The following is a 23,086-nucleotide window of genomic DNA, read 5'->3' as shown; positions in this document are numbered from 1 at the left end:
ATAATTAGCAATCATCTGTGTTTTTATCTATTCCTTGATTACCGGCTTCGTAAATCCCGAATGTCCACACGAATATTATCAGAATTCTTGGTAGCTTCATCCATTTCCATTTTCAGATCTTCAATTTCATTGTTATAATCTTCCAAGGCTGTACAAATATCATCTTTAAAATCGCCAATCATCAAGAATTCAGAGAAGAATGGAAGAACATCATCAATTTGTAACAGATCACATTGTGCCAAGAATGACATAGCCCTACCATTACCATATCAGTATCATTCATTGTATATTGGAAGTTCAAACTTACGATTTAATATCCTTGTTTTCAGCAACTACTTGTTTAGCAATAGTCAGCCATAATTTCTTTCGTAATGCATCGTCATCTTCAGGTTTGTCTGCATTAATACAAGCCAATTCAATATCGTGGTTCTAACAAAAAAAAAAAAAAAAAAAAAAAAAAAAAGGTAAATAATCGATGCAAAACTATTGTTGAATTACCTTTAAGGCCAAATTAACAGCTTCTTCATATAATCCCATTTGACTATAGATATGTACACAACTTTGGGTTCGTCCATTTTGACTACATAACCGTAATGCATAATCCAAGTTGTAATGCATTTCCCGTCCCTAAATCAAAATGGATGATCAGAATCTTTTTTCTTTGGTATTTTTTCTTCCCTTACTTCATTCTTCAAAAAGGCCAGCAATGCCGTTTCATCTTGAGTGGATTGAATTGCATAAAGAGTAAGCAAAAAGTTGTGAATAGCAGCATCCGTACTACCAAGTGTTGATACTACAAATGATAAATATCGTATAGCTTGATTCTGGTGATAATCAATATGTACATTGAGTCATCAAAAACATTCCACACTTTTTTTTTTTTGAATGTGCTTACTGGTAATGACTTTTCAGCCAACTTGCTATGATCATATCGTAAAAGAGCTGGGATTAAACGTCGCGGATTCAGATTTGGTTGTCTCATCCATATATTCACAGTTTCATAAGGTTCGTTTTCCATAAGCACTGGTGAGAATCGGTAAAAGATATCCGTCTTGTTCTAAAAAATTAAAAAAAAAGTGGATTTGTTATTTCATTCTATCCAATATACTTTCTTCTGTAATTACCTGTTTGCTTAAAACCTCTAAAGCTTTCTTCCAATTTTTCTCCATAATCCAATAATTAATGACTTGTTCATAGTCCCCAATTAATGTTGCATAAAATAATAATTCTTCGTTGCGTCCATGATTTTTTAGCAAACTAAACGTTGTAGGAGCATGTAAATGAGCATTATGTGATTCTATAAACGTCCTGAATTCATCGACAATATCTTCTTGTTGTTCTTTGCAGTGTGCGAGATCATCATTAGTTCCATTTGTTGCATCCTTTGCTGTGGCAAGTAAATTTGTTGTTGTTACATTACTACTGTTACATGAGAGAGAATGTGCCGAAGAGATCAAATTATCAAGTTCATCCAGTTTTGATAAATATATTTCTACCAACCATGTTGCCAGCATTGTTTTTTGAGATCGATCCTGACAAAAAAAAATCAGATAATTTCTTCCAAGATCTATATATCACATACCTTTTTCTGTAGTCTAGCCAATTTGCTTCCAAGGTAAATTCTTAAGGCATCCATTTCATCTTGCTCAATAAACTTGAGAGACACCTCTTCAAAAGGCACAGTGCTTTCAGCAAAGAATTTTGCACTCATCTGGAATCGACGTTGACCAAAATAATCCTTCGCTTGAGCAGTGTATACCTTATCCTTCTGAGCTGGATCTTTGCAGTATTGTAATGCCATGTTGTATTGTTTCTTTTCCAAATAGAGTTTCCAAACATCACGCTCTTCATTCTTGATTACCAATTCGTACATAGATAAGGAAGTATATACCCAGAAAGTTTTCTTTGTATCATCCACTGCCATTCCGATCACATTTTCTCCATAGTTCTAATATATAAAATGAATTATTAATAAAACCAACATTTAAAATGCCTTTTTTTTTATTATTATTATTATTATTTTCTTACCAAAGGTAACATTTCTTCATAGACAATTTGATCATTTAATTGACAAATGGCTCTCATGCGATCCTTATAAAGTAAAATAAAATGAAATTCTGTCAATGCCACAGATATAGGAAATTCCATCACAAGTTGTCCAGCTTCATCATCTGACTGAACAGAAGGGTATCTATAATAGGAGATTAGTAAGTATCCTATTATCTTATTATAACTCTGATTTTTTTTTATTTTTTTTTTTACTTACTGGACCAACTGTACATTGTCAATGACGCTATCGCCAACATTTTGAGATCCAAAAATAAGATCACCATGATAAATACCAGGACTTGTCAACCAAGCAAAAGTTTGAGCCACACCTTGTTGTTGAATTTCATGAAATCGACTAAAAAAATGAACTTCACTATAAGGGAGTTCACCAGGTAATTCTTGGAAACCTATTCAATATAAATTAAAAAAAAAAATTAAAAAAAAAAAGATAAGAGCCAATATAACAATTACCAGGATTGATTTCATATTTGGAAAATAAACTAGCAAAGATAGCTTTTTCACCACGTTCCTCGGATGCATCACCAAAACCAGCGGGAGATCGAGTACCATTACTACTAGGATTAATGAAACCAACAAATTGATAGATACGAGTAGGAGTTGTCGCCATGACGAAATATTTCCTATTATTGACAGGAAACTGTTCAAAGTGCAAACCAGTGATAGGCATTGTAGATTCATGAATAGAATAAACTTGTTCCAAGTATCGTTCTTCACGTCGAAAGAATTCATCGGTGGGTTCCAATACAGTTTCGTAGATCAAACCTTTCTTAGTACCAATTAATATTTCACGTGTGGATGGATCAGCCAAAGTCGCTTGTTTATTCCAACCAATCGAAGTAATACTAATACCTTTGAGTTTGTTCAATTGTTTCGTTCGTCGCCATTTTTCGTACAAGTAATAGTTTTCTTCATGATCAGTGGTAATAATCAAATGTCGTCCAGTAGGATCAAAGAATAATTTAATAATTTTACCATCACTAGGTTTTCGAGTGATTTCAATATCTTAAAAAAAAAAAAGAAAAATCAGTCAGGTTATCCGTCAATAGGTCATATTATTTTACCTTCCACTTCAAGAGGATTATCCAAGTCAATACGTAATATTCTAAAAGTATTCAAGGCAATGACCAAAATATTATTGGATACCGCCATATCGACTATCTTTGCTGGAAGTTGAAATTGCACATAATCAAGAACAAAAATAGGAAGTTCCACTTGACCAAATCCAGTAGAGACATAGCCAGTTTCGAGCTAGATAAAATAAAATAAAAAAAAAAAAAAAGAGTTAACTATTACATGAAGTAAAATAAATTTTCTTTTTTTTCTATTTCTTTTCCTATTTTTACCCTCATTGTTTCAATACCATCGTATCCATTAGTATGACCATTAGAAGAAGTAAATGGATCACCAAATAGAGCCATGACAGGACCATTATCTGTTTCTGATGCTTCTATAAAGTCATCTATATGAGACATGTTGAATATTGTAAGAAATGCAACTATAACGAAGAAAAACGAGAGAAAAGGGGGGCAAGTGACAAAAGGTTTCACTTTCTGCAAAAAAAAAAAAAAAAGATGGGAAAGAAATAAACGCGGAAATTCATTTCCCGCCACATCTCTTTTTTTTTTTTTTGTTTCCAAAACTACCTTCCTTTCTTCGTTTTATTTTACACTGTAAAACGATGACTCTTGTCAAAGACCTGACCTTGACTCAACAAAAAACATTACAGGTAACGATAAAAAACATGAATATAATATATAATTGTCTATGACTGATATCTTTTTCTAAGTCATTGGTAGCGGATATCAACAGTCTCTATTCTTATTACAGTAAAGAATACATGGAACAATGGAGTAAAGGTTGTGATAATGATCAAGTACTTGCTAATGCACCGGATGTAGTCAAACAGGTAATTTATTAATAATTATATTATGAATATACTTTGAACTGATTGCTTTTTTTTCAGTAGGTTGAACAAGGACTAAGGTCACTTGGTTTGTTCCATATTAGTCGTTTTATTCCTGTTGAATCTGATTATTACGATTGGGAAATTCAACAACGAGCGTAAGTAAAAATATATAGATAATAATATATGTGTGAATATTGATTTTTTTTTCTATACAAAACAATTTTTAGGTTTCGAGTTAAAGCACCTTCTCGGTCACATATGTGCAAAAGTTTGATTATGGAAAACACCCGATGCACTCATACAGAGATATCAGGTAAAAGAAAAGAAAGAAAAAAAAAAAAAAAAAGATATTTTGATTACCTACAAATAGATATGACTAAACTGTAGTTTATTTTTTTTTCATAGATCCTCTGTATTCAAGGTTTTATTGTATCATCACTCGGGTAAATGACTAGTTGAATTTTGTTCTCATCAATGATACCAATGACTTCTGTTTTTTTTTTACGTAGTACGATTCCCCTGTCAACACTCAAGTGCTAATGAACTATGTACGCGGACTGACTAATAAAACAATCAGCAAGAAGAATTACAATTTTCGATTGGCTGACGCAAAGGTAAGAAAAGAAAATGATAGGAAGAAAGTGTTAAGATGATTCATTGATAATGCAAATCTAGGTCTCTTTGGAATTGACTGGCTTTCAAAAGGGTGGTGTTTGTCCCATTGGTAAGATATATTTTATATTTACAAGTTATTGATTCATCATCGATTATATCATCTAGGTATGAAAAGTGCCATTCCATTGATCATGTCCGAATGTGTTACAAGATTAAACGTAAGTACATAGAGCCATCCAATATACAATTCATCTCAACTTCTTATCATATAGCCTCCTGTCATGTACCTGGGCGCTGGTCATATCGATTGGAAATTAGGAATACCTGTACAAGAATTCATTGATAAGACTGGATGTTTTATTACCAACTTGGATTAGATCATTATAGAATAGAATAGAATAGAATCATAATGTAGAATAAAAAGGTACTATATATATGAAACTTTTTAAATTTGGATGGATGCTGTCAAAATCTGGAGGGTGTGACTGCCGGGCACATGTTTTTTTTTTTCTCTCTCTGTGTCAATTTGCGAGGGCCCCGCTTATATTTTTTATTTTTTATTTTTTTTTTTTTATATGAGCGATTCAAATTTATATCAAAAAATTCAGTTTCCTGCGTTTGTTGTTTTTCTTTTCTTCTATTAATCCTTGAAACTCTCCCCACTCTTTTCCCCTTCTTTTTTTTTACCTTTCATTATAACTAGACGCTATGGCAACCACTGCTCTTGGATTACACTTCGCTAAGCGAACTTTTTGTATGTATACAAATATATGATTGAACGAACGGAACGAAACGAAAATCAGCTTTCAATACCAATATATCCATTCTTTAACCAAATGGACTGTTCTTCCGTTCATGAAAAAAAAAATAAATAAATAAATCTGGAAACTTGTTTATTGATTCACCTTTTTTTTTTCTTTTTTTTTAATTTATATACATTAGCTACATCTATCCCAAAGGTATTGGCGGTAGCTCCTAAACGAGCCATGTCCACTGAAGCTGTTCGCAACATTGACGATATTAAGGATATTACTGTTACCCCCAACAACAGTGCTGGTAAAGGATAATAAAATGATTTGCGAGAATTTGAATCTTTAACTGTCATTATTATTCTTATTATTATAGAATACGTTTTGTCCACTGTTGATCGTGTTGTTAGCTGGGCTCGTGAAGGTTCTATTTGGCCTATGACTTTTGGTTTGGCTTGTTGTGCTGTGGTAAGTAATATCATCAACAGAAAAATTGAATCAATTTATCGTTTATATTCATCCTTATTTTTTTTTGGGTATGTTTAGGAAATGATGCATTGTTCTACTCCTCGTTATGATCAAGATCGTATTGGTATTGTGTTCCGTGCTTCTCCTCGTCAATCTGATGTGATGATCGTTGCTGGTACTTTGACAAACAAGATGGCTCCTGCTTTAAGAAAAGTCTACGATCAGGTAAATTATAAAATGTTCGATGATCATCTATATGAAAAAAAAATATCAATCTAAATACTTATATACATAATCACTCATTTTTTTTTTTTGCTCTTTTTTTTTTTTTCTCTCTATTTTAGATGCCTGAACCTCGTTGGGTGGTATGTTCATTATGTCAATATATAATAAATACAAGATATTCTAATATATATTTTTTTTGTTTTTTTTTTTTTATTAGATTTCTATGGGATCTTGTGCTAATGGTGGTGGTTATTATCATTACTCTTACTCTGTTGTTCGTGGTTGTGATCGTATTGTACCTGTTGACATTTATGTTCCTGGTTGTCCTCCTACTGCTGAAGCCTTGTTGTATGGTATTTTCCAATTGCAAAAGAAGATGAGAAGAGTAAGTGAAAACTAGCAAATAAAGAAATGATCATCCTTACTAATTTGATTTATATATATATATTTCTTCTGTAGACCAAGATCACTCAACTTTGGTATAGAAAGTAGACATGTTCATCATTATTATTATCTTTTAGTCATATTTTTTTTCTCCCTTTCCTTTCTCCCTCTTAGCCCTTTTATATTCCTTTAGTGTAATAAAAAAAAATGTTTTTCTCTTTTGTATAAAAAAAAAAAAATGAAGTGACTTGACATGTTTTCGATTGTTGTCTGTATGTTATGATAATGCAAAATTGAATGGTGTTTTATGGGATGATGATAGTCATTTCTAATGGTGATACGATAACACCTGGAGTGATGATATCTATGATAAAGGATGACCAGGGAAAAAAAAAATCTGGAAAGCGAAAAAGTGGATTTGTATGAATGGGGGGATTTTTTTTTTTTTGTTTTTTATTTTTATTGTTATTATTATTAAGATTTCTAAATCAAATGTACATAGACTAAACTACTAACAATATACAGAATAAGATACATGATAATAACTAAAACTAAATATACTAATTGACAAGTTGATCCAAATTCCTCCATGGGTTCTCTTGGAATTAGCATCGTCGTTTTCCTTTTCCATTCTTGCCTGTCGTTGATGATGATGAGCCCTCTTGATCGTCGTCACCTTGATGATTATCATCGGCTGATCGTTTTTCGCCTGTAGTTGATGTTGATGCTGATGATAAGGAAGGAATGTCACGCTTTGACCTTGATGAAGTTTCGTTTGATTTTGATGTGTCTGCAGAAACATTTGCAGTGGTTGTAGTTTGATTTTCGATGGGTGGTTGACGCCGTCGTCTATTATTATTGTTGCCTGGTGCATATGTGAATGCCGTCGTTCTTCTGCGCACGGAATCTCCTCCAAGAGGTGAGTTTCTAGATGGTCGTGATGATCGTCTATCATCCATTCTAATCATCAAATTGCCGAGAAAATGGTTCAACATACTAAAGTTTTGTATGATACGACTCATACGTCGGAACTGAAGTGTTGTCTATATATAAAAAAAAAAAAAAGGAGTTAAGTAATCAATATACTCCTATTTTTCTTATTCATACCGTTTCACTTCTTCCCTCAGAATCAGTCTGTTCAGTGTTGGATTGAGCTTCTTGAGCTAGCTGACGTAATCTTGGTGTCATTGATTCCATCACATTTGCCAATTCTTCTAGTACCATTCCAATTTGTGCCGTTTCGCTTGTTCCACTTGCTCTTAATCTTGATCTGAAAGTTTGATTTTGTTCAGGACTTGCATTGCTAATATTCGACCAGGTGAACGCGTTGGCATCTATGAATTAAAAATGATATCAGAATTCATTATCTTTCTCTTTTTTTTTTTTTTTTCTTACCTGAATCTGATAGGTCTCCGTTCAAACTAGTCTGTATATTTGCAATGGCTGCTAGAGCTCGGGTCAACCGTAGTTCAAGAGGTGGCTAAAAAAAAAGAGAGTATATGAGTCAGTATATTATATGTATAGGATATATAAAGTTATATTTCTTACAAGTGCACTGGCATATCCGAGAGTGTTTTCAAGTAAAGAGGTATTGGCAGTTGGTTCCATATTAAAATTAAAATCAAAGTTGACAAGATTGCTTGATCTGGTTCTATTACGATTGGAGGTCATAGGAGTATTCTATAGAATTAAAAGTAATAAGCATTGAATGTTTTCATTTAATAGTGTTTTACTTCTTACCTGTGTATTATTATTATTATCTGATTGTCCATTGAGAGTTGAAGTGTTTTGAGTGTTACGTCTACCCAAACTGCCATTAAATAAGTTTTGGAGAATACCACCAATATCCTAAAGAATCAATTCCAAAGAAGAAGAAAAAAAAAAAAAGGGTTAGGAATATGATGACAAAGTTAAATAAAAGTAGATTACTTACTGGGTTATTGTTATCACCACCAAGACTTCCGATATTAGCATCAATGGTAATAAAGGTATAACCTTCGGGTGGTCTCAATATACCAGGGAAACGATTTGACGCTTGTCCTCTAGATGTATTTGATGTATTAGTTTGAGGATCGTCTACATATATAATACAACATATAAAATTAGCTCTAATCATATAAAATAAAATATAGTTCTTTTTTTCTTTTACCATTGGAAGGATTGCTAGGAGCATCAATAGGCCTAGCCACCAAGTGAATGATCATGCCATCTTTTAGGTTTGCTGTTAATGCATATAAATAAAATAAAAGATAAGAAAATCAAAACAGTCATTGGTAGATGAAAATAAAGAATAGATCCATTTTCACATTACCATATTCCGCAAGTTGTTTCCCATCTTTAAGAACTTTTCCTTGAAAGATAAGACGTTGACGTTCACTGGCAATATCAAATACAGGTTGAATAGCATCTTTGAGTTGTAACACAGAAGCATCGCTTGGTACAGTTACCGATTGCGTCTCTTGTTCTAATGATTTGACTTGTAGCGTCCAATTATCACCAGTCATGGCTTTGATTATAAAAGGTATATAGATTAAATGAAGTAAGATAGATTAAATGTCAAGAAAATAAGAAAAAAAGAAAAAAGTAAAAAATAGAGAAACAGAAAGAAACAAGTAGAAAAAAAAAAAAAGATTACATATATAAAAAAAAAAAAAAAAATAGTCGGTGTTCCAAAAGGGAGAATTTTATTCAAAAAGTTTTGAGAGATTGATCAAGGACCAATTGAGCATACAGTCCATTCATTTCTAAAAGCTGCTGATGATTACCTTTCTCCATCACATGACCATTGTCTATGACATAAATCATATTGGAATCCTATAAATCAAAAAAAAAAAACATCACATGTTAGTTGATAAAAAAAAAAAAAGGAAGCAACTATTCTTTTTTTTTTACCTGTATTGTTGAAAGACGATGAGCAATAGTAATTGTAGTTCTACCTCCTTGTTCCAATACTTGATCTAGAGCTTCTTGTACCAATTTCTCGGATTCAGAATCCAATGCTGATGTGGCTTCGTCTAATAAAAGTACTTTTGGTTTTCGAATCAATGCACGAGCAATAGCAATTCGTTGTTTTTGTCCACCAGATAATTGAGATCCTTTGTTGCCACAAGTTGTATCATAACCTTCAGGAAGACTTTGAATAAAATCATGAATATTCGCCAATCGACATACATCTTCCATTTCCTTGAAAGATATTTCATCTTCCTTGTTGTTGTAGCCAAGACGGATATTGTCTCCAATAGAAATATCAAAAACAGTCGGTTCTTGTGATACCAAGGCCATATGAGACCGTAAATTTGATAATGTAAACGATCGAATGTCTTGATGATCCAAACGTATACTACCAGAATCAGTATCATACCATCGTTGCAACATTCCAATGGTCGTCGATTTGCCTATGTATAAAAAAATAATCATTCATTTATCACTCTTGTAGTATAATCTTTTTCTTTTCTTTTGTAGCTTACCACAACCAGATGATCCCTAATCATACATGAGTTACAATATAATATAAAATGTCAGTTCATCTTCTTTTTCTCACTCCAAAAAGACCACTTACAACTAAGGCTATTTTCTTCAATGCATCTACTTGAATATTCAAATCGCCATGGAATACTGGATGATCGGGTCTTGTTGGATAAGTAAACTTGACATTTTCAAAATCAATAACACCTTGTATACTATCAGATGACGGTTCCACACCTTCTAAATCAGGGTCAATGGTAGGTTGTCGATCAATCGCTTCAAATATGGCATTAGCTGATAATTTCCCTTTAACAAAAGTTTTTGTAAATACCTAATTGAAAGAAAAAATAAAAATTAGCAATTTTGAAATTTTCATCATCAATAATCACGGCATTCTCTTTTTTTTTTTTTTTTTTTTTTTTTACCAATCCGGACCCAACACCCAAGGCGGTGACCAAGACCATCATCATACTAGTGAACATTTGATTATAAGTAATCCATCCATTGGCAATGAATCGCATCCCAGCATAAAAAGCGATAGCTTGAGCAAAAAGTGGTACACCTTGAGTACAAGCGTAACCAAACGAAGCAGCCCAGGCTTTTTTTGTTGTCATTTGATGAGGTCTTTCCGTTGCCTTGTAAAATCGATTTTCAAAGTAGACTTGTTGATTGAGAGATGCCACAGTCCGAATTTCCTTGATGGCTTCAGAAGCTATTTCTCCACACTGCTCATTAGCTTTCTTGGTAGGATCACCAAATCCTTGCTCGATCTTGGCTTCATACAACGCACCTGCTATCAAAAAAGGAGACACACCTAGAATCACCAACGTCAGTTGCCAAGACAATACAAATGCAATAATGAGACCTATTCATCATTTAAAAAAAAAAAAAAAAAAAAAAGAGATAAGTTTGAATGTTGGTAGATTCTATAGTAAACATACCTGCAATACCAGTCAAGACGGTTTGGATAATTTCACCCCACGTTTTTGTAATCAATTCATTGACATTTTTTGCATCCACAGCCAGTTTTGTTGTCAGTGCACCAGTCGTGTTTTCTGGATCATCGTAATAACCTACTTCTTGTCGAAGGTAAGCACAGAACACTTGATGTCGAAGTCGTTCGGTATATCGTTCTCCTGCCAGTTCAAAACAAATAATCTTGGTGCCAAATCCAACGAATCCTGCCACACCAACGATCATCAGTAAGAAGGAATACAAATTCGCGCCTTGCATAGGTCCATCGCTGACAAGACCACCCTTTTCTGTAATCAGTACCACCACTTGCGAAAACACGTAACCAAATGCAGGGAAAATGCAACCTGCAATGACAGACCCAAAACACCCAAGGAGTAAAAGGAACCATTCGGTATTCATTTCTTTAATGACTCGTAACATGGACACCTGTTGTTGTTGTTGTTGTTGTTGTTGTTTTGTTGATGTTGTGTTGGTATCTTGATTTTTTTCATTATCCATATCATGTTTATCCATCACCATCATTTCTATGGCTACCTTTTCTTGTTCAATCAGATCTTCCACCACTTTGGTTGTTGTTGCTGGTTCTCCGTCAGAGATAGTATTGTTATCTTGTCTATTTATTCCAATATTGTTGTTAATGTTGGATGTATCAGCGTTAAATCCTTCTATAATAGATGAATCTGTTGTCATTGGTGTTACATGTTGTTCCTGGGCAATAGTTTGTTTGTTCACCAAATCCGAGTAAATTCCTCCAAAGGCCACTAGTTCCTCATGAGTCCCTTGTTCAACCACTTTTCCTTTATCCATCACCACAATCTTATCTGCGTTTCTAATAGTAGATAAACGGTGAGCGATCATAATAGTTGTACGATTGACGGTGGCGATATCCAAGGCATGTTGAACAAGACGTTCTGATTTAGTATCAAGTGCAGAAGTGGCCTAGGAATAAAGAGATAATAATAATAAAAAAAAAAAATAGAATCAGTCATCTTGAATTTTTTTCTATATTTGCAATGGGATTCTTTACCTCATCCAATAACAATATCTTTGGATTCTTTAAAATAGCACGGGCAATAGCTATACGTTGTTTCTGACCACCAGAGAGAAATGCTGCATTTTCACCCACAATCGTATTGTACCCTTCAGGCAATTTGGAAATGAAATCATGACAGTTGGCGATTTTGCATGCTTGTTCAATTTCTGTTATTGTTGATGTTGTATGTAGTGCACCTAAACGAATATTTTCTTCAATTGACAAGTTGAATAAAACAGGTTCTTGAGAAACCACACCGATGTTTTCACGAAGCCAAGATACATCCAGAGACTTGATATCCTGTCCATCCAATAAGATTGAACCATCATTCGGATCGTAAAATCGTTGTAATAATTGCATGAGAGTGGATTTGCCTGAATATATTAATAAGAGATAAGTGAGAAACCAAGCAAAATTGAAATATAGAGAAAAAGAAATGTTCCTTTTTTTTTGTATCTTTACCGCTTCCACTAAGACCGACAAGAGCAACTGTGGATCCGGATGGTATTGATATATTGACATCATTTAAGATAGAAACATCACTACGGGTTGGGTAGCTGAAGAAGATATCTTTGAATTCCACATTTCCATGCCATGATTGAGGTAGATGTTTGTGCTTGATATCATCAGGATCAATATCAGGAATTCGTTCAATAGTACTATAAATATTGTAGGCAGCACCACATGCACTAGTGATAGAAGTTAAATTTTGAGGAATGGTTATCAATCCAACTAGTAAACACGTATAAAAAAAAAAAAAAAAAAAAGGAGAGAGAGAGAGAGAGAGAGAGAGAGAAGAAATAAATGAGATAAGTAAACATAAAATTTTCAACATGTCATCTTTTTTTTTTCTTACTTGCACCGAGAATAACGCCAAAGAAGGAAATGACGACATTTGCACCAGTAATATGACCTTTATTGACCAAAGTAGATCCATACCAAAAGGAAAGAGCATAAGTGGAGAAGAACACAAATAAAAAGATAGCAGAGCCAAGTCCAAACACTACAGCACGTTTCACTCCAGCGTAGGTCGCCTTTTTCAATTCTCGTAGATATCGAGTAACAAAGTGATGTTCCATGTTGAAGGCACTTACAGTTCGGATTCCTCCAAAAGCCTGTTCTGCAACTTGACCAGCATCAGCATAAGCATCTTGAGCCTTGGTCGTATATCTTGTTACAAGTACACCCATGATAGCAGCAGCTATTGCCAAAATAGGAAAGGTGGCTATGATCACCAAAGAGAGTAACCAATCACCGGTAAATCCCACGACAATTCCACTGATAAATTGAGCAATGGATGAGACAAATAAACCAAACTTTTCAGAAAGACCTTCTTGAATCAATTGGGTATCTGAAGTCAATCGAGTTGTCAATGAACCTTCCTTGGATGCATCAAACCAAGCCATATCTTGTCGAAGAATAGCATGAAGATATTTCATTCTGATCCGTCTTGTTTGACTATATATATAAAAAAAGAATGAGATGATAATTCATTTTTTTTTTATATATTTACTTACTTTTCACCAGTGATGATCCATAACGTTTGAGCAGCATAAGATGCTACAAGTATACCGATGGCCATATAGACAAGAATCAAAATAACAGGTAAAGTAGTAGCAATATAATCAATAGGTGCACCATCTATGGGAGGAGTCAACGCTATTGTTGTTGTGATTCGATCCAAAAAAGTACCAAAAATAATAATGGCAGCAGGTTGAAGAGCACCCACCCCAGCAGAACATAAAATGGCAATACAAATCAAGAACTTGTCACGGTTATCTGAATATCGGAATAGTTTGTAAATAGGAATGGAAGGGTTTTTGATTTCTTCTTTTTTTGCTGGTGATGTTGTTGAAGATGATTCATTGGAAATTATTTCTTTATCCGACATATTTCAAGTAGAATAAAATAATAATAATAATAATAATAATAATAATAATAATAATAAAAGATTATTTTTTTTTAAAAAAAAAAAAAAGTGTTGGATCAGAAAAAGAGGAGTGAGAAAAAAAAAAGTGTTGGATCAGAAAAAGAGGAGTGAGAAAAAAAAAAGCTTTGGTTTTATTATTTTTAGGATAGGAACGGAGTGTAAAACATTAAGGAAGGGAAACTCAATGTATAGTTTCTAGCATAAATAAAGGTCATCCGAGTATTGCTCCCTGTCATTTAACTTATGATAAAACGGATACGGTGCCGATTTCATTCCATATTAAAAGAGTTATACAAGTGAAATAAGCAAATGAGTCAAAACGCCAAGATGTTCGAATTCCATATTTCCTTATTTGTTTTTATGCACAAAACCTTAGTTTCATGAGTCAAATCAATCCATCATTCGTGTAACCTCCTAAACAGTTATGATTCCCCCCCCCTCCATTGTATGTAAAAATTAAAGTAATAACACAACAACAACGACAACAGAAAACATGTTTGTTTATTAATTATACAACCAATGAACACAATATATATAAGAAAAGTCTAAAACAAGTAACAAAAATAACTAATAATAAAAAAAAAAAATTCAACCCAATTTACCATCCACGCTTAGACAACTTTTGATCTTCAGAGAGTTCATCCAAATTGATACCAACCATAGCTTCACCAAGATCTTCAGAGACTTCAGCCAATACCTTGGGATCCTTGTAGTGAGTGACGGCTTGAACAATGGCCTTGGCACGTTTAGCAGGGTCACCAGATTTGAAAATACCAGAACCAACGAATACACCATCACAACCTAATTGCATCATCAAAGCAGCATCAGCAGGAGTAGCCACACCACCAGCGGCAAAGTTGACGACGGGCAAACGACCCAAGCGAGCGGTTTCCTTGAGCAAATGGAAAGGAGCTTGAAGATCCTTGGCATAAGCATAGAGTTCTTCATCAGACATGGAGGCAGCACGACGAATTTCAGCATTCACAGTACGGATATGACGCACAGCTTCCACTACGTTACCAGTACCAGCTTCACCTTTAGTACGGATCATAGCAGCACCTTCACTAATACGACGTAAAGCTTCACCGAGATTCTTGGCTCCACATACATAAGGCACTTTAAAGTTATGTTTCAAAATATGATTGGATTCATCCGCAGGAGTCAACACTTCAGATTCATCAATATAATCAACACCAATGGATTCAATGATTTGAGCTTCAACAAAATGACCAATACGTACCTTGGCCATCACTGGAATCGTTACAGATTGGATGATTTCCTTAATCATCTTGGGATCAGACATACGAGCAACTCCACCTATATAAATATATATATAAGTATTTGACATTGTTGATTTCAATTTTTTTTTTTTGATTACCATTCTTGCGAATATCAGCAGGCACGCGTTCCAAAGCCATGACAGCACAAGCACCAGCTTCTTCAGCAATACGAGCTTGTTCAGCATTAATAACATCCATAATTACACCACCCTAAAATGAAAGGAGAAAAAAAAAAAGTGTATTGAATTAGAAAGATATAATATATCTATCAGTTATTGATACAAAGTATGGCTTTCTTACCTTGAGCATTTGAGCAAGACCGGCTTTGATACTAAAGTTGTTGGTAGAAGCATTGTTAGTATCATTACCGTTAACATGGAGATTGGCAGGAATAGCAAATTCAGTAGACATTATAAAATAAAGTTAAAAAAAAAAAAAAAAGAACAAAAGAAAGGAAAGAAGAAAAAAAAAATATGAATTGAAAAAAAAAAAAAAAAAAAAAAATAGGTGTTTCAAAAAAAATAAAACATTTGATAGTTGGCGTGCTCAAATTTGATCGGTGACGGGGGTATCGAATAGGGAAAAAATATTATATGATATTGTTCATAATGACAATAAACATTCTCAAGATCATTCGGACTAATCTCCTGACTGTCAATAGAACAAAACAATAACATATACTGTGTGTGTGTGTGTGTGGGGTTGATCATAAGGTTTTATCATAGGATTTTACAAATGTCTCAACCCCGATATTCTTTTTTTTTTCCATGCAAAAGGACTGACTGACAAGCCACAATTTCCTGCTACGTTTAATCCAAAAAAAAAAAAAAAAAAAAAAACCACTTTCCTTTTTTTTTCCCCTTTCTTTTTCGTTTTTTTATACATTTATTACCATGGCAAAGGGAAGATCAGCAATTAGTAAAGCAATGGGGAAAAAAAAGACTTCGGAATCCCATGTGTCTGGATTATCTACTTCAAAACCATCAACAAAAAGGAAGGAAGCACCTACTAAGTTTGGCAATCTCTCTCGAAAGGATAAGCAACAATTACTTGATTATGGTGAACTGGTGCCTACTGACTTTGCTGAAGATGAATTGGATGAACAAGACAGTGAACAAGCAAAGTAAGTTTTATTATAAATAATGACTATAGAAAGAACTGACTGGATGTGTTTACTCTTCATTAATTAGGCGACGACGACGAGTAGTTAATGAAGAGGATTTGGATCGTGAAATGGAAGAACAACGACGACGTGACAATGGTGAACTAGTTACTGATGATGAAACTTCGGAAGAAGGAGAAGAAGAAGAAGACTGGGAAAAACCTTCAGCATACTCTCTTTTGATGGGCTCCTTGAAAAAGACATCAAAAAACCAAGACTTTTATAAAAAGATTCAATTGGAACAAGAAGGATTGGAGGATATTGAAGAAGAATATGAACAAGAAATAGATTCTAATCAAGGTAAAAACTTACCATCTTCAAAATGACTTGTATAAATTGAAAAATACATCCTCTTTTTTTTTTTTTTTATTCCTAGATGATGAATCTGATGAAATGGAAGATATGGACGAAGAAGATGATACAAATTTGGAACAACAAGATGATGATGTTTATGATCATGATGATATGGAACCAACAAAATCAGATAATGAACAGGAAGAAGAAGAAGAAGAAGAAATTGAAATTGGGTATATATCATCTGATGATGAAGAAGAATTACGAGCCAACATTTATGAGGATCGATTCAAGGATCATCAACCTACGAATTTTGATGAAAAGATTGCCTATATAGAACAAAAGAAATGGACCCCTGAAACATGGCAAGACGATGAACTTAAAGATGTGGTTTCTCATTATCCTGATCCTACTACTTCTATTAAAGACACAAAAAAGAAATCTACGACATTGGAAGAGTATCAAGTCAAGGAAAAAGTGGCTCGACATTGGAAAACTACAAATAAATCCTGTGTTAGCAAAGGTAAAAAGAGAAAACTGACGAGTGAAGAATTCAGACTTAAGTTTTATTGTTTCGATCATGATGACATTAGGTCCTTCAGTATTTACACCTCTTCAAGAAAGTTTATTTGAACATATCAACAAGTACAGGGATATCATGTTTAGCAATCGATCTATTACCAATGCAAAGGAAATCCGAAATCTATATGCTTTACATGCTGTCAATCATATTACAAAGTAAGTTTATATTTATTCATTCCAATCGCTCATATGTTTTTTTTTCTCCTTCTTCTTTAGAACTCGCGACAGAGTCATGAAGAACAATGCGAAAATCCAAAAAGCACATAAAGAAAACAAGGATCCTGGGTAAAATTGAATAAAATAGAAATGATATTTTGTTTACTGATTATCTTATCTTTAGGGAATATCGTGATCAAGGCTTTACTCGTCCAAAGGTGTTAATTGTTCTACCATTCAGAAACACTGTGATTGATGTAGTGGAATCTCTTATCAAATTATCAGGAAGTGAACAACAAGTAAGTGAATCATAATAATAAAAGGGGTTGATTTAACTTATATTTTTTTTTAGGAAAACAAAAAACGATTCTATGATCAATTCAGTTTGTTGGAAGAAGATAAAGTGGATGACAGTAAACCAGCCGACTTTAAGGAAACTTTTAAGGGCAACATTGATGATCATTTCAGATTGGGGATCAAGTTTACGAAAAAATCCATGAAATTGTTTAGCGATTTTTATCACTCGGATATTTTGATTGCCTCTCCTTTGGGATTACGGACATTGATTGGATCAGAAGGGTAAATTATTCTTATTATTATTGGAATATAAATTAATCATGATTATTATTTGTAGTGACAAGAAACGAGACCATGATTACTTATCATCCATTGAAATCATGATTCTAGATCAAACCACACATTTTCTGATGCAGAATTGGGAACATATCGATCACATCTTCCAACACATGAATCTGATTCCAAATGATGCTCATGGCTGTGATATCTCAAGAATCAAAAATTGGTATTTGGATGGAAAAGGACGCTATTTACGACAAACCTTGGTATTTGCTGACTTTTTGACTCCAGAATTGAATGCTTTGTACAACAAATACATGAAGAATATTACTGGCAAATTGAAAATCAAGCAATCATATGAAGGAACCATCATGGATGTCACCACTCAAGTACCTCAATCTTTCACTCGTATTGACACTACCTCATTGGCTGCTATGGATGATGCAAGATTCAAATTTTTTGTGGAAAAGGTAAAAAAAAGTTTGTTTTTTTTTTTTTATTGGCTCACTTTTTTTTTTTTTTTTATTTTAGACGTTACCATCACTTCGTCGATCGGCTATGATGCAATCACATACCCTGTTCTTTATCCCTTCCTACTTTGATTTTGTACGCATCCGGAACTATTTGGAGGATAACAAGTATGACTATGAACCATGCTGTGAATATACATCTGGTGGTGGGATTGCACGTGCGCGTGCACAGTTCTTCCATGGACGGACCAACTTTATTCTCTATACCGAACGACTTCACTTCTTCCGACGGTACAACATTCGTGGCACCTATCACGTGGTATTTTATGGTTTACCGGATCATGCTTCTTTTTATGCCGAAGTGGTCGACTTTTTGGGTCTGAAAATCAACGATCAAGCCAGTGCTGCTGAAGAAGCCACTTTTTCTTGTACTGCTCTCTTTTCCAAATATGATTTTTTGAAATTGGAACGTATTGTAGGATCCGAACGGGCAAAAAACATGTGTACTGCTCAAAAGAATGTTTTTTATTTCCAATAGATTAGAATTTATTTATTTTTTTTTTTTGTATTTATTCATTCATCAATAAAAAAAAATCATCATCATCATCCTTTTTTTTAAAAAAAAAAAAAAAAAAGTTTACTCTACATTACAATATGACTGAATGATCAATCGTACGGCGTCAATTTCTTATATCAATTGTGCTACTATAGTCAAGAAGATTCGAAATCGTAGGTAAGTTTTACTGAAAGTCCGAGTAGACATGAGTTTGAACGTTATAAAGGATTAAAAGAAAAATGTTTTATTATTAGTGTCATGATTCTTTTTTTTTTTTTTTTTGAGAGGATTTCTATAAAACTATGATAGTAATAAATGAGAAAAAAAAAACTATGCTATGTACAAAATAAAGGATAAACAAGTTGTATGAGAGGGGACTATTTGAAGTTGGATGAAAGGTAAGATGAGGCTAAGACAAACATCTGACTTGGTTTTCCAGTGGAAGCCATTGCTGGTTGTTCTACACCATGCGTTGGGAGAGAAGATAGAGGTGAATGATGCTGTTTTGTTGTTAACGATGTGTTCTTGTCAGTAGTTGAGCATTTGGCAGATGATGATGATATCAAGTGTTGTTGCTGGAGTGATATGGAGGAAGATCTATCAAGTGCGTAAAAAAAGTTGGCGACATCATCAGGTGTATTGAAAGACAAGGGACTACTAGCATGTTGAGAAGACGTTGATAGAGTATCCATCTTTCTTGTCAAATCTTCACTGATCGGTGTCCCAACTGGTGAAGATATGTTGTCCATCATTGTTGTTGGAGTTTGTGGTGTCCCTGGCGTTGATGTCAACATATCATTGGATGAATGTGGAGAGTATTCTTGTTCACTTTCTCTAGGTGATGATGATACCTTGGATGCCCTTAGAGCACCATGAGCCAATTTAGTGTTCTTGCTATAACGAATTCTTTTTCCCTTGGGTGTCCGTTTTGGTAGTGTTGATGATGTTGTTAGCGATGTAATATTTGAATTGATTCTATTGTCGATATTGGGACTGCTGTTCAGAGATGTTACATTGAAATCTTGATCTTCATGGATGGTCACTAATGAATTACTACCTTGCATTTGATCATTGAAGGGTGAAGAGAAATCCATTTCATGTAGATTATTGATAGCAGAAGATGATGATGATGGTGGTGATGTGATGACATCATTGTTGCTGGTAGTGGAAGCAGAGGTGGTGGTAGATCGAGATTGCTGATTGATGATGTCAGGTTGTAATAATTTCTTGAATTCTAATTGTTGTTTCAATTGTTGGCATTCCTGCTCCAAAGATGATATTTTGAGATGTAACCTTCCGCAGTAACCTTTAACGTGATCTTGACGTTCAGAAAGTGTACCTATGAATGCGCACCCACTTTTAGCATAGTGACAAGGAAATGATCGACAAGTAGTACTGTGTTGATCTTGATCTTTCCGAAGAAATACAGCAGAACACATAGCAGATTCACATTCCATAAGACAATAGTCGCATTCGTCTTCATGTATTAACATCATTGCTTCGTTGAGTTGTTCAGGACATCCATTTTCAGCATTCAGGCAAGGTCGAGTTGAAACAGTACACTATCAGTTCAAAAAAAAAAAAAAAAAAAAAGATGAATATCCAATCCATCATCACTTTCAAAACGAAAAAAAAAAGCTTGTACTATACTTTTTGAATATGATCAGAGGACAAAGATCCAGTCCAGGTACAGCCCAAGTTGTGGTATAAACACTTGATAGAAAGTCTTCCCAATTGACGCTCTACAAACTTGGATGATTGGAAAGCATTTCGATTCAAAGGCATACTGCAAGTAGGACAACGTATATCTTCCTTTCCAGTAAAAAATAAAGAGATACAACCTTCACAGAACATATGATCTATTGAAGAAGAAAAAAAAAAGTATACCAAATTGCGAATGGAAGATTGTACAATGTTAAGAAACGATAATGAGTATTTGACAAGCTTTGACATATATGTTTAAAAAAAAAAAAAAAAAGATACAAAAACTATTACCTTCTCCACAATGGACTTGGATAGGTTCACATAGGACATCTATGAAAAAAAAGATTATTAGATCGTTTTGATTTGATTGTATAATTTACCTGAACAGATACCACAAAGTAAATCTAGTGGTAATTCATCAATGAACAGGTCTTTATTGAATCCCATTAAAAATAACTTTGTTGTAAAAGAAAAAGAAAAAGGAAAAGGAAATGAAAAAAAAGAACGCCTGTCGCGTTTTTCTTTGTACCGTGTCTTTTTCTATTTTTGAAGTACCGCACACAAAATATGTTGAGTAAACTTTGCAGTGAGATTTCGGTCTGTCCAAGTAAAATAATATCTATGCATATCTATAAAATTCAATCTTCATTAAATGAATGGGGATCATCATAATGATGATGTATGAGAAAGGATGATATATGACGAATGAATAATGATTGACTAATGATTGAATAATAGCGAATAATGATTCACAAAGAAAAAGAGAAACAATAGAGAAAGTTTATGTTTATATCTATAAAAAAAAAGATATTATTTATTGATAAGGATTTTCTAATGAATAGGATAATATTATGATGATGCATGTTATCGAAATATATTTTGTTATTGGCCCCAAATTAAAAGTCTACCATGTGCATGAAAAAAAGGGATCCTACGTTAGTGAAGTTCCTCTATGTTTCACATGAGGAAAAAAAAATAACCTAAAGCGAGGCGGAGAGATTTTTTTTTTTTTTTTAGTTTAAAAATTAAAAAAAGGAATTCACTTTTTTTTTTCCTTTTTATTTTCTGTTTTTTTCTCCAACGTCCCCTTTTTCTTCCTTTTTTTTTTTTTTCTTAAATCATCCATACCCTTTCCTCCTTTGGATATATATATATATATAGATATGACTATCGACCAACCACCAAGAAGTAAATTGTTCATGTCAAGAGATCTGATAGAACTGAATTGATGATCTACTTTTTTTTTTTCCTTTATTCTTTGATAGAACCCCCTCAAGTCATAGCTCATCGTGGTTTCTCTGGTCAACATCCTGAAAATACCATGATATCCTTTGAAAAAGCGGTGGAAGCCGGTACTGATGCCTTGGAAGGTGGTAAAGTATCAATAAAAAAAAAAAAATAAGATGATTAATTTTATTATTTATGATGAATAGATATCCGTTTAAGTAAAGATGGTGAATTGGTGATGATGCATGATTTGACTTTACAAAGAACAACCACTGGTACTGGTAATGTGGGTGATCATCCTTGGTATGGATATATTGATGGTCTAAAAACAAAGGCGGAACCTGCACAACCTATTCCAAGATTGAATGATGTTTTCGATCTTTTGGTACGTCCTGAAGTAGCATCCAATGAACAATTATATATGATTGTAGATATCAAGGTAAAAATATGATGATGATTATTATTATTATATATATATTTACTCCCTTTATATTTTTTTTTTTTTAGTTTGATAATCCAATTGAGATTCTCGATCGATTATATGCATTATTGGAAGAATACAAAGAATATGCCAGTCTACAACGTCAAGTAGTGATTGGAGTATGGCATCATGACTTTTTGGATCGAACAAGAGAACTCTTTGGAGATACGTACAAGATTTGTTTTATTGGATTATCTCTCGTAGGTGCAAGACGTAAATTCCTTGAACAAGTAGACTGTTTGTCGGTACCATTTGCAGCCCTGGCAGATGAAGATGGACAACAATTTATCCGAGAAGCGCATGATCTCGGCAAACGTGTATTTACATGGACGATCAATGATGTGGAACAAATGGTGTGCGCAGTGGCTTGGGGTTTGGATGGTATTGTTGGTGATCACGTTGATGTTATGGTCGAACATATGCATCATCAAGTCATGAGTTACTCCCACGAAGAATATATCTCTTACTTGGACGCTTCTACTCATTTGAAACATAGACGTACTCGATGGTATTACTACTGTGTCAAAAAGGCAATGCAATGGGGTAGTGCAACATACATTGGTGTGTGAATCTTCTCATATTTCAAGATATTTATTATTATTGATTATTAGTTAACTTTTATTCTTTTGTTTTGATGATAATAATAAAAATCATATGATATCCATTTTATTTTTTTATTTTTACTTTCTGATAGTAATTCAATTGATTGTATTATGATGATGATCACGTTGCAAAATCAAGAAGAGAAGAATGTCGATATATATATATATATATATAT

General features: G+C 33.7%; 9 protein-coding genes across 9 annotated transcripts; 4 read left to right on the top strand and 5 right to left on the bottom strand.

Moving 5' to 3' along the window:
* Window position 1: 1 nt before the first annotated feature.
* Window positions 2-3,617, bottom strand: BX664DRAFT_36714 (Pep3/Vps18/deep orange family-domain-containing protein). Its single transcript, XM_051548553.1, has 12 exons — window positions 3,414-3,617; window positions 3,132-3,318; window positions 2,521-3,072; window positions 2,267-2,456; window positions 2,029-2,191; window positions 1,583-1,948; window positions 1,125-1,532; window positions 896-1,057; window positions 684-824; window positions 499-627; window positions 308-429; window positions 2-255 (listed from the first exon to the last, which is right to left on the bottom strand). Exons 1-12 carry the CDS (start codon window positions 3,540-3,542, stop codon window positions 39-41), a joined length of 2,766 nt encoding a protein of 921 aa, XP_051396168.1. The 5' UTR covers window positions 3,543-3,617; the 3' UTR covers window positions 2-38.
* Window positions 3,618-3,717: 100 nt separating this feature from the next.
* Window positions 3,718-5,019, top strand: BX664DRAFT_342401 (uncharacterized protein). Its single transcript, XM_051547133.1, has 9 exons — window positions 3,718-3,796; window positions 3,857-3,976; window positions 4,037-4,131; window positions 4,204-4,289; window positions 4,382-4,419; window positions 4,486-4,590; window positions 4,652-4,700; window positions 4,757-4,809; window positions 4,864-5,019. The coding sequence occupies exons 1-9, from the start codon at window positions 3,749-3,751 to the stop codon at window positions 4,966-4,968; spliced, it is 699 nt and encodes a 232-aa protein (XP_051396167.1). The 5' UTR covers window positions 3,718-3,748; the 3' UTR covers window positions 4,969-5,019.
* A 134-nt stretch (window positions 5,020-5,153) lies between these two features.
* Window positions 5,154-6,656, top strand: BX664DRAFT_342400 (NADH-ubiquinone oxidoreductase). Its single transcript, XM_051547132.1, has 7 exons — window positions 5,154-5,345; window positions 5,534-5,647; window positions 5,717-5,808; window positions 5,887-6,033; window positions 6,153-6,173; window positions 6,251-6,418; window positions 6,493-6,656. Exons 1-7 carry the CDS (start codon window positions 5,300-5,302, stop codon window positions 6,523-6,525), a joined length of 621 nt encoding a protein of 206 aa, XP_051396166.1. The 5' UTR covers window positions 5,154-5,299; the 3' UTR covers window positions 6,526-6,656.
* An 805-nt stretch (window positions 6,657-7,461) lies between these two features.
* On the bottom strand, window positions 7,462-9,041 carry BX664DRAFT_342393 (uncharacterized protein). The gene is made up of 7 exons (XM_051547131.1): window positions 8,729-9,041; window positions 8,567-8,638; window positions 8,351-8,493; window positions 8,158-8,265; window positions 7,966-8,097; window positions 7,813-7,897; window positions 7,462-7,751 (listed from the first exon to the last, which is right to left on the bottom strand). Exons 1-7 carry the CDS (start codon window positions 8,919-8,921, stop codon window positions 7,519-7,521), a joined length of 966 nt encoding a protein of 321 aa, XP_051396165.1. The 5' UTR covers window positions 8,922-9,041; the 3' UTR covers window positions 7,462-7,518.
* A 36-nt stretch (window positions 9,042-9,077) lies between these two features.
* Window positions 9,078-13,836, bottom strand: BX664DRAFT_303363 (P-loop containing nucleoside triphosphate hydrolase protein). Its single transcript, XM_051542480.1, has 10 exons — window positions 13,408-13,836; window positions 12,747-13,348; window positions 12,353-12,622; window positions 11,885-12,264; window positions 10,824-11,796; window positions 10,308-10,747; window positions 9,977-10,213; window positions 9,885-9,900; window positions 9,310-9,812; window positions 9,078-9,231 (listed from the first exon to the last, which is right to left on the bottom strand). The coding sequence occupies exons 1-10, from the start codon at window positions 13,779-13,781 to the stop codon at window positions 9,106-9,108; spliced, it is 3,921 nt and encodes a 1,306-aa protein (XP_051396164.1). The 5' UTR covers window positions 13,782-13,836; the 3' UTR covers window positions 9,078-9,105.
* A 582-nt stretch (window positions 13,837-14,418) lies between these two features.
* BX664DRAFT_380878 (pyridoxine biosynthesis protein pyroA) lies at window positions 14,419-15,511 on the bottom strand (the record flags this gene model as incomplete). Its single annotated transcript, XM_051548928.1, has 3 exons — window positions 14,419-15,137; window positions 15,199-15,310; window positions 15,401-15,511. 3 exons carry the CDS (start codon window positions 15,509-15,511, stop codon window positions 14,419-14,421), a joined length of 942 nt encoding a protein of 313 aa, XP_051396163.1.
* A 459-nt stretch (window positions 15,512-15,970) lies between these two features.
* BX664DRAFT_303356 (uncharacterized protein) lies at window positions 15,971-18,966 on the top strand. The gene is made up of 9 exons (XM_051542479.1): window positions 15,971-16,223; window positions 16,291-16,562; window positions 16,639-17,079; window positions 17,150-17,294; window positions 17,355-17,423; window positions 17,479-17,593; window positions 17,647-17,873; window positions 17,929-18,340; window positions 18,402-18,966. The coding sequence occupies exons 1-9, from the start codon at window positions 15,994-15,996 to the stop codon at window positions 18,876-18,878; spliced, it is 2,388 nt and encodes a 795-aa protein (XP_051396162.1). The 5' UTR covers window positions 15,971-15,993; the 3' UTR covers window positions 18,879-18,966.
* Window positions 18,967-19,207: 241 nt separating this feature from the next.
* On the bottom strand, window positions 19,208-21,052 carry BX664DRAFT_342381 (uncharacterized protein). The gene is made up of 4 exons (XM_051547130.1): window positions 20,981-21,052; window positions 20,892-20,930; window positions 20,547-20,755; window positions 19,208-20,458 (listed from the first exon to the last, which is right to left on the bottom strand). The coding sequence occupies exons 1-4, from the start codon at window positions 21,045-21,047 to the stop codon at window positions 19,274-19,276; spliced, it is 1,500 nt and encodes a 499-aa protein (XP_051396161.1). The 5' UTR covers window positions 21,048-21,052; the 3' UTR covers window positions 19,208-19,273.
* Window positions 21,053-21,698: 646 nt separating this feature from the next.
* BX664DRAFT_286679 (PLC-like phosphodiesterase) lies at window positions 21,699-22,977 on the top strand. The gene is made up of 3 exons (XM_051541716.1): window positions 21,699-21,973; window positions 22,034-22,266; window positions 22,335-22,977. Exons 1-3 carry the CDS (start codon window positions 21,829-21,831, stop codon window positions 22,875-22,877), a joined length of 921 nt encoding a protein of 306 aa, XP_051396160.1. The 5' UTR covers window positions 21,699-21,828; the 3' UTR covers window positions 22,878-22,977.
* The last annotated feature ends 109 nt before the right edge of the window (window positions 22,978-23,086 follow it).

The sequence above is a fragment of the Halteromyces radiatus genome (assembly GCF_025201355.1).
Source record: "Halteromyces radiatus strain CBS 162.75 chromosome Unknown BX664scaffold_10, whole genome shotgun sequence".
Lineage (NCBI taxonomy): Eukaryota > Fungi > Mucoromycota > Mucoromycetes > Mucorales > Cunninghamellaceae > Halteromyces > Halteromyces radiatus.
This window is presented reverse-complemented; position numbering and strand designations above follow the sequence as displayed.

Bases quoted from the DNA above. Each gene is read 5' to 3' on its own strand.
- BX664DRAFT_342401 (XM_051547133.1), top strand. From the start codon at position 3,749: ATGACTCTTGTCAAAGACCTGACCTTGACTCAACAAAAAACATTACAG. The intron at 3,977-4,036 runs GTAATTTATTAA...TTTTTTCAGTAG, and splicing joins CACCGGATGTAGTCAAACAG to GTTGAACAAGGACTAAGGTC. The intron at 4,420-4,485 runs GTAAATGACTAG...TTTTTTACGTAG, and splicing joins TTTATTGTATCATCACTCGG to TACGATTCCCCTGTCAACAC.
- BX664DRAFT_286679 (XM_051541716.1), top strand. From the start codon at position 21,829: ATGATCTACTTTTTTTTTTTCCTTTATTCTTTGATAGAACCCCCTCAA. The intron at 21,974-22,033 runs GTAAAGTATCAA...TATGATGAATAG, and splicing joins TACTGATGCCTTGGAAGGTG to ATATCCGTTTAAGTAAAGAT. The intron at 22,267-22,334 runs GTAAAAATATGA...TTTTTTTTTTAG, and splicing joins ATATGATTGTAGATATCAAG to TTTGATAATCCAATTGAGAT.
- BX664DRAFT_342400 (XM_051547132.1), top strand. From the start codon at position 5,300: ATGGCAACCACTGCTCTTGGATTACACTTCGCTAAGCGAACTTTTT. The intron at 5,346-5,533 runs GTATGTATACAA...TATATACATTAG, and splicing joins CTTCGCTAAGCGAACTTTTT to CTACATCTATCCCAAAGGTA. The intron at 5,648-5,716 runs GTAAAGGATAAT...TTATTATTATAG, and splicing joins TACCCCCAACAACAGTGCTG to AATACGTTTTGTCCACTGTT.
- BX664DRAFT_303363 (XM_051542480.1), bottom strand. From the start codon at position 13,781: ATGTCGGATAAAGAAATAATTTCCAATGAATCATCTTCAACAACATCA. The intron at 10,748-10,823 runs GTATGTTTACTA...AATGATGAATAG, and splicing joins CGTCTTGACTGGTATTGCAG to GTCTCATTATTGCATTTGTA. The intron at 9,232-9,309 runs GTAAAAAAAAAA...TTTGATTTATAG, and splicing joins ATCGTCTTTCAACAATACAG to GATTCCAATATGATTTATGT.
- BX664DRAFT_303356 (XM_051542479.1), top strand. From the start codon at position 15,994: ATGGCAAAGGGAAGATCAGCAATTAGTAAAGCAATGGGGAAAAAAAAG. The intron at 16,563-16,638 runs GTAAAAACTTAC...TTTTATTCCTAG, and splicing joins AGAAATAGATTCTAATCAAG to ATGATGAATCTGATGAAATG. The intron at 17,295-17,354 runs GTAAGTTTATAT...CTTCTTCTTTAG, and splicing joins GCTGTCAATCATATTACAAA to AACTCGCGACAGAGTCATGA.
- BX664DRAFT_342381 (XM_051547130.1), bottom strand. From the start codon at position 21,047: ATGGGATTCAATAAAGACCTGTTCATTGATGAATTACCACTAGATTTA. The intron at 20,931-20,980 runs GTAAATTATACA...TTTTTTTCATAG, and splicing joins ACTTTGTGGTATCTGTTCAG to ATGTCCTATGTGAACCTATC. The intron at 20,756-20,891 runs GTAATAGTTTTT...CTTCTTCAATAG, and splicing joins CCAAGTCCATTGTGGAGAAG to ATCATATGTTCTGTGAAGGT.
- BX664DRAFT_342393 (XM_051547131.1), bottom strand. From the start codon at position 8,921: ATGACTGGTGATAATTGGACGCTACAAGTCAAATCATTAGAACAAGAG. The intron at 8,639-8,728 runs GTAATGTGAAAA...ATGCATTAACAG, and splicing joins GAAACAACTTGCGGAATATG to CAAACCTAAAAGATGGCATG. The intron at 8,266-8,350 runs GTAAGTAATCTA...TTGATTCTTTAG, and splicing joins GTGGTGATAACAATAACCCA to GATATTGGTGGTATTCTCCA.
- BX664DRAFT_36714 (XM_051548553.1), bottom strand. From the start codon at position 3,542: ATGTCTCATATAGATGACTTTATAGAAGCATCAGAAACAGATAATGGT. The intron at 3,319-3,413 runs GTAAAAATAGGA...TATTTTATCTAG, and splicing joins ATGGTATTGAAACAATGAGG to CTCGAAACTGGCTATGTCTC. The intron at 1,058-1,124 runs GTAATTACAGAA...TTAATTTTTTAG, and splicing joins TAGAGGTTTTAAGCAAACAG to AACAAGACGGATATCTTTTA.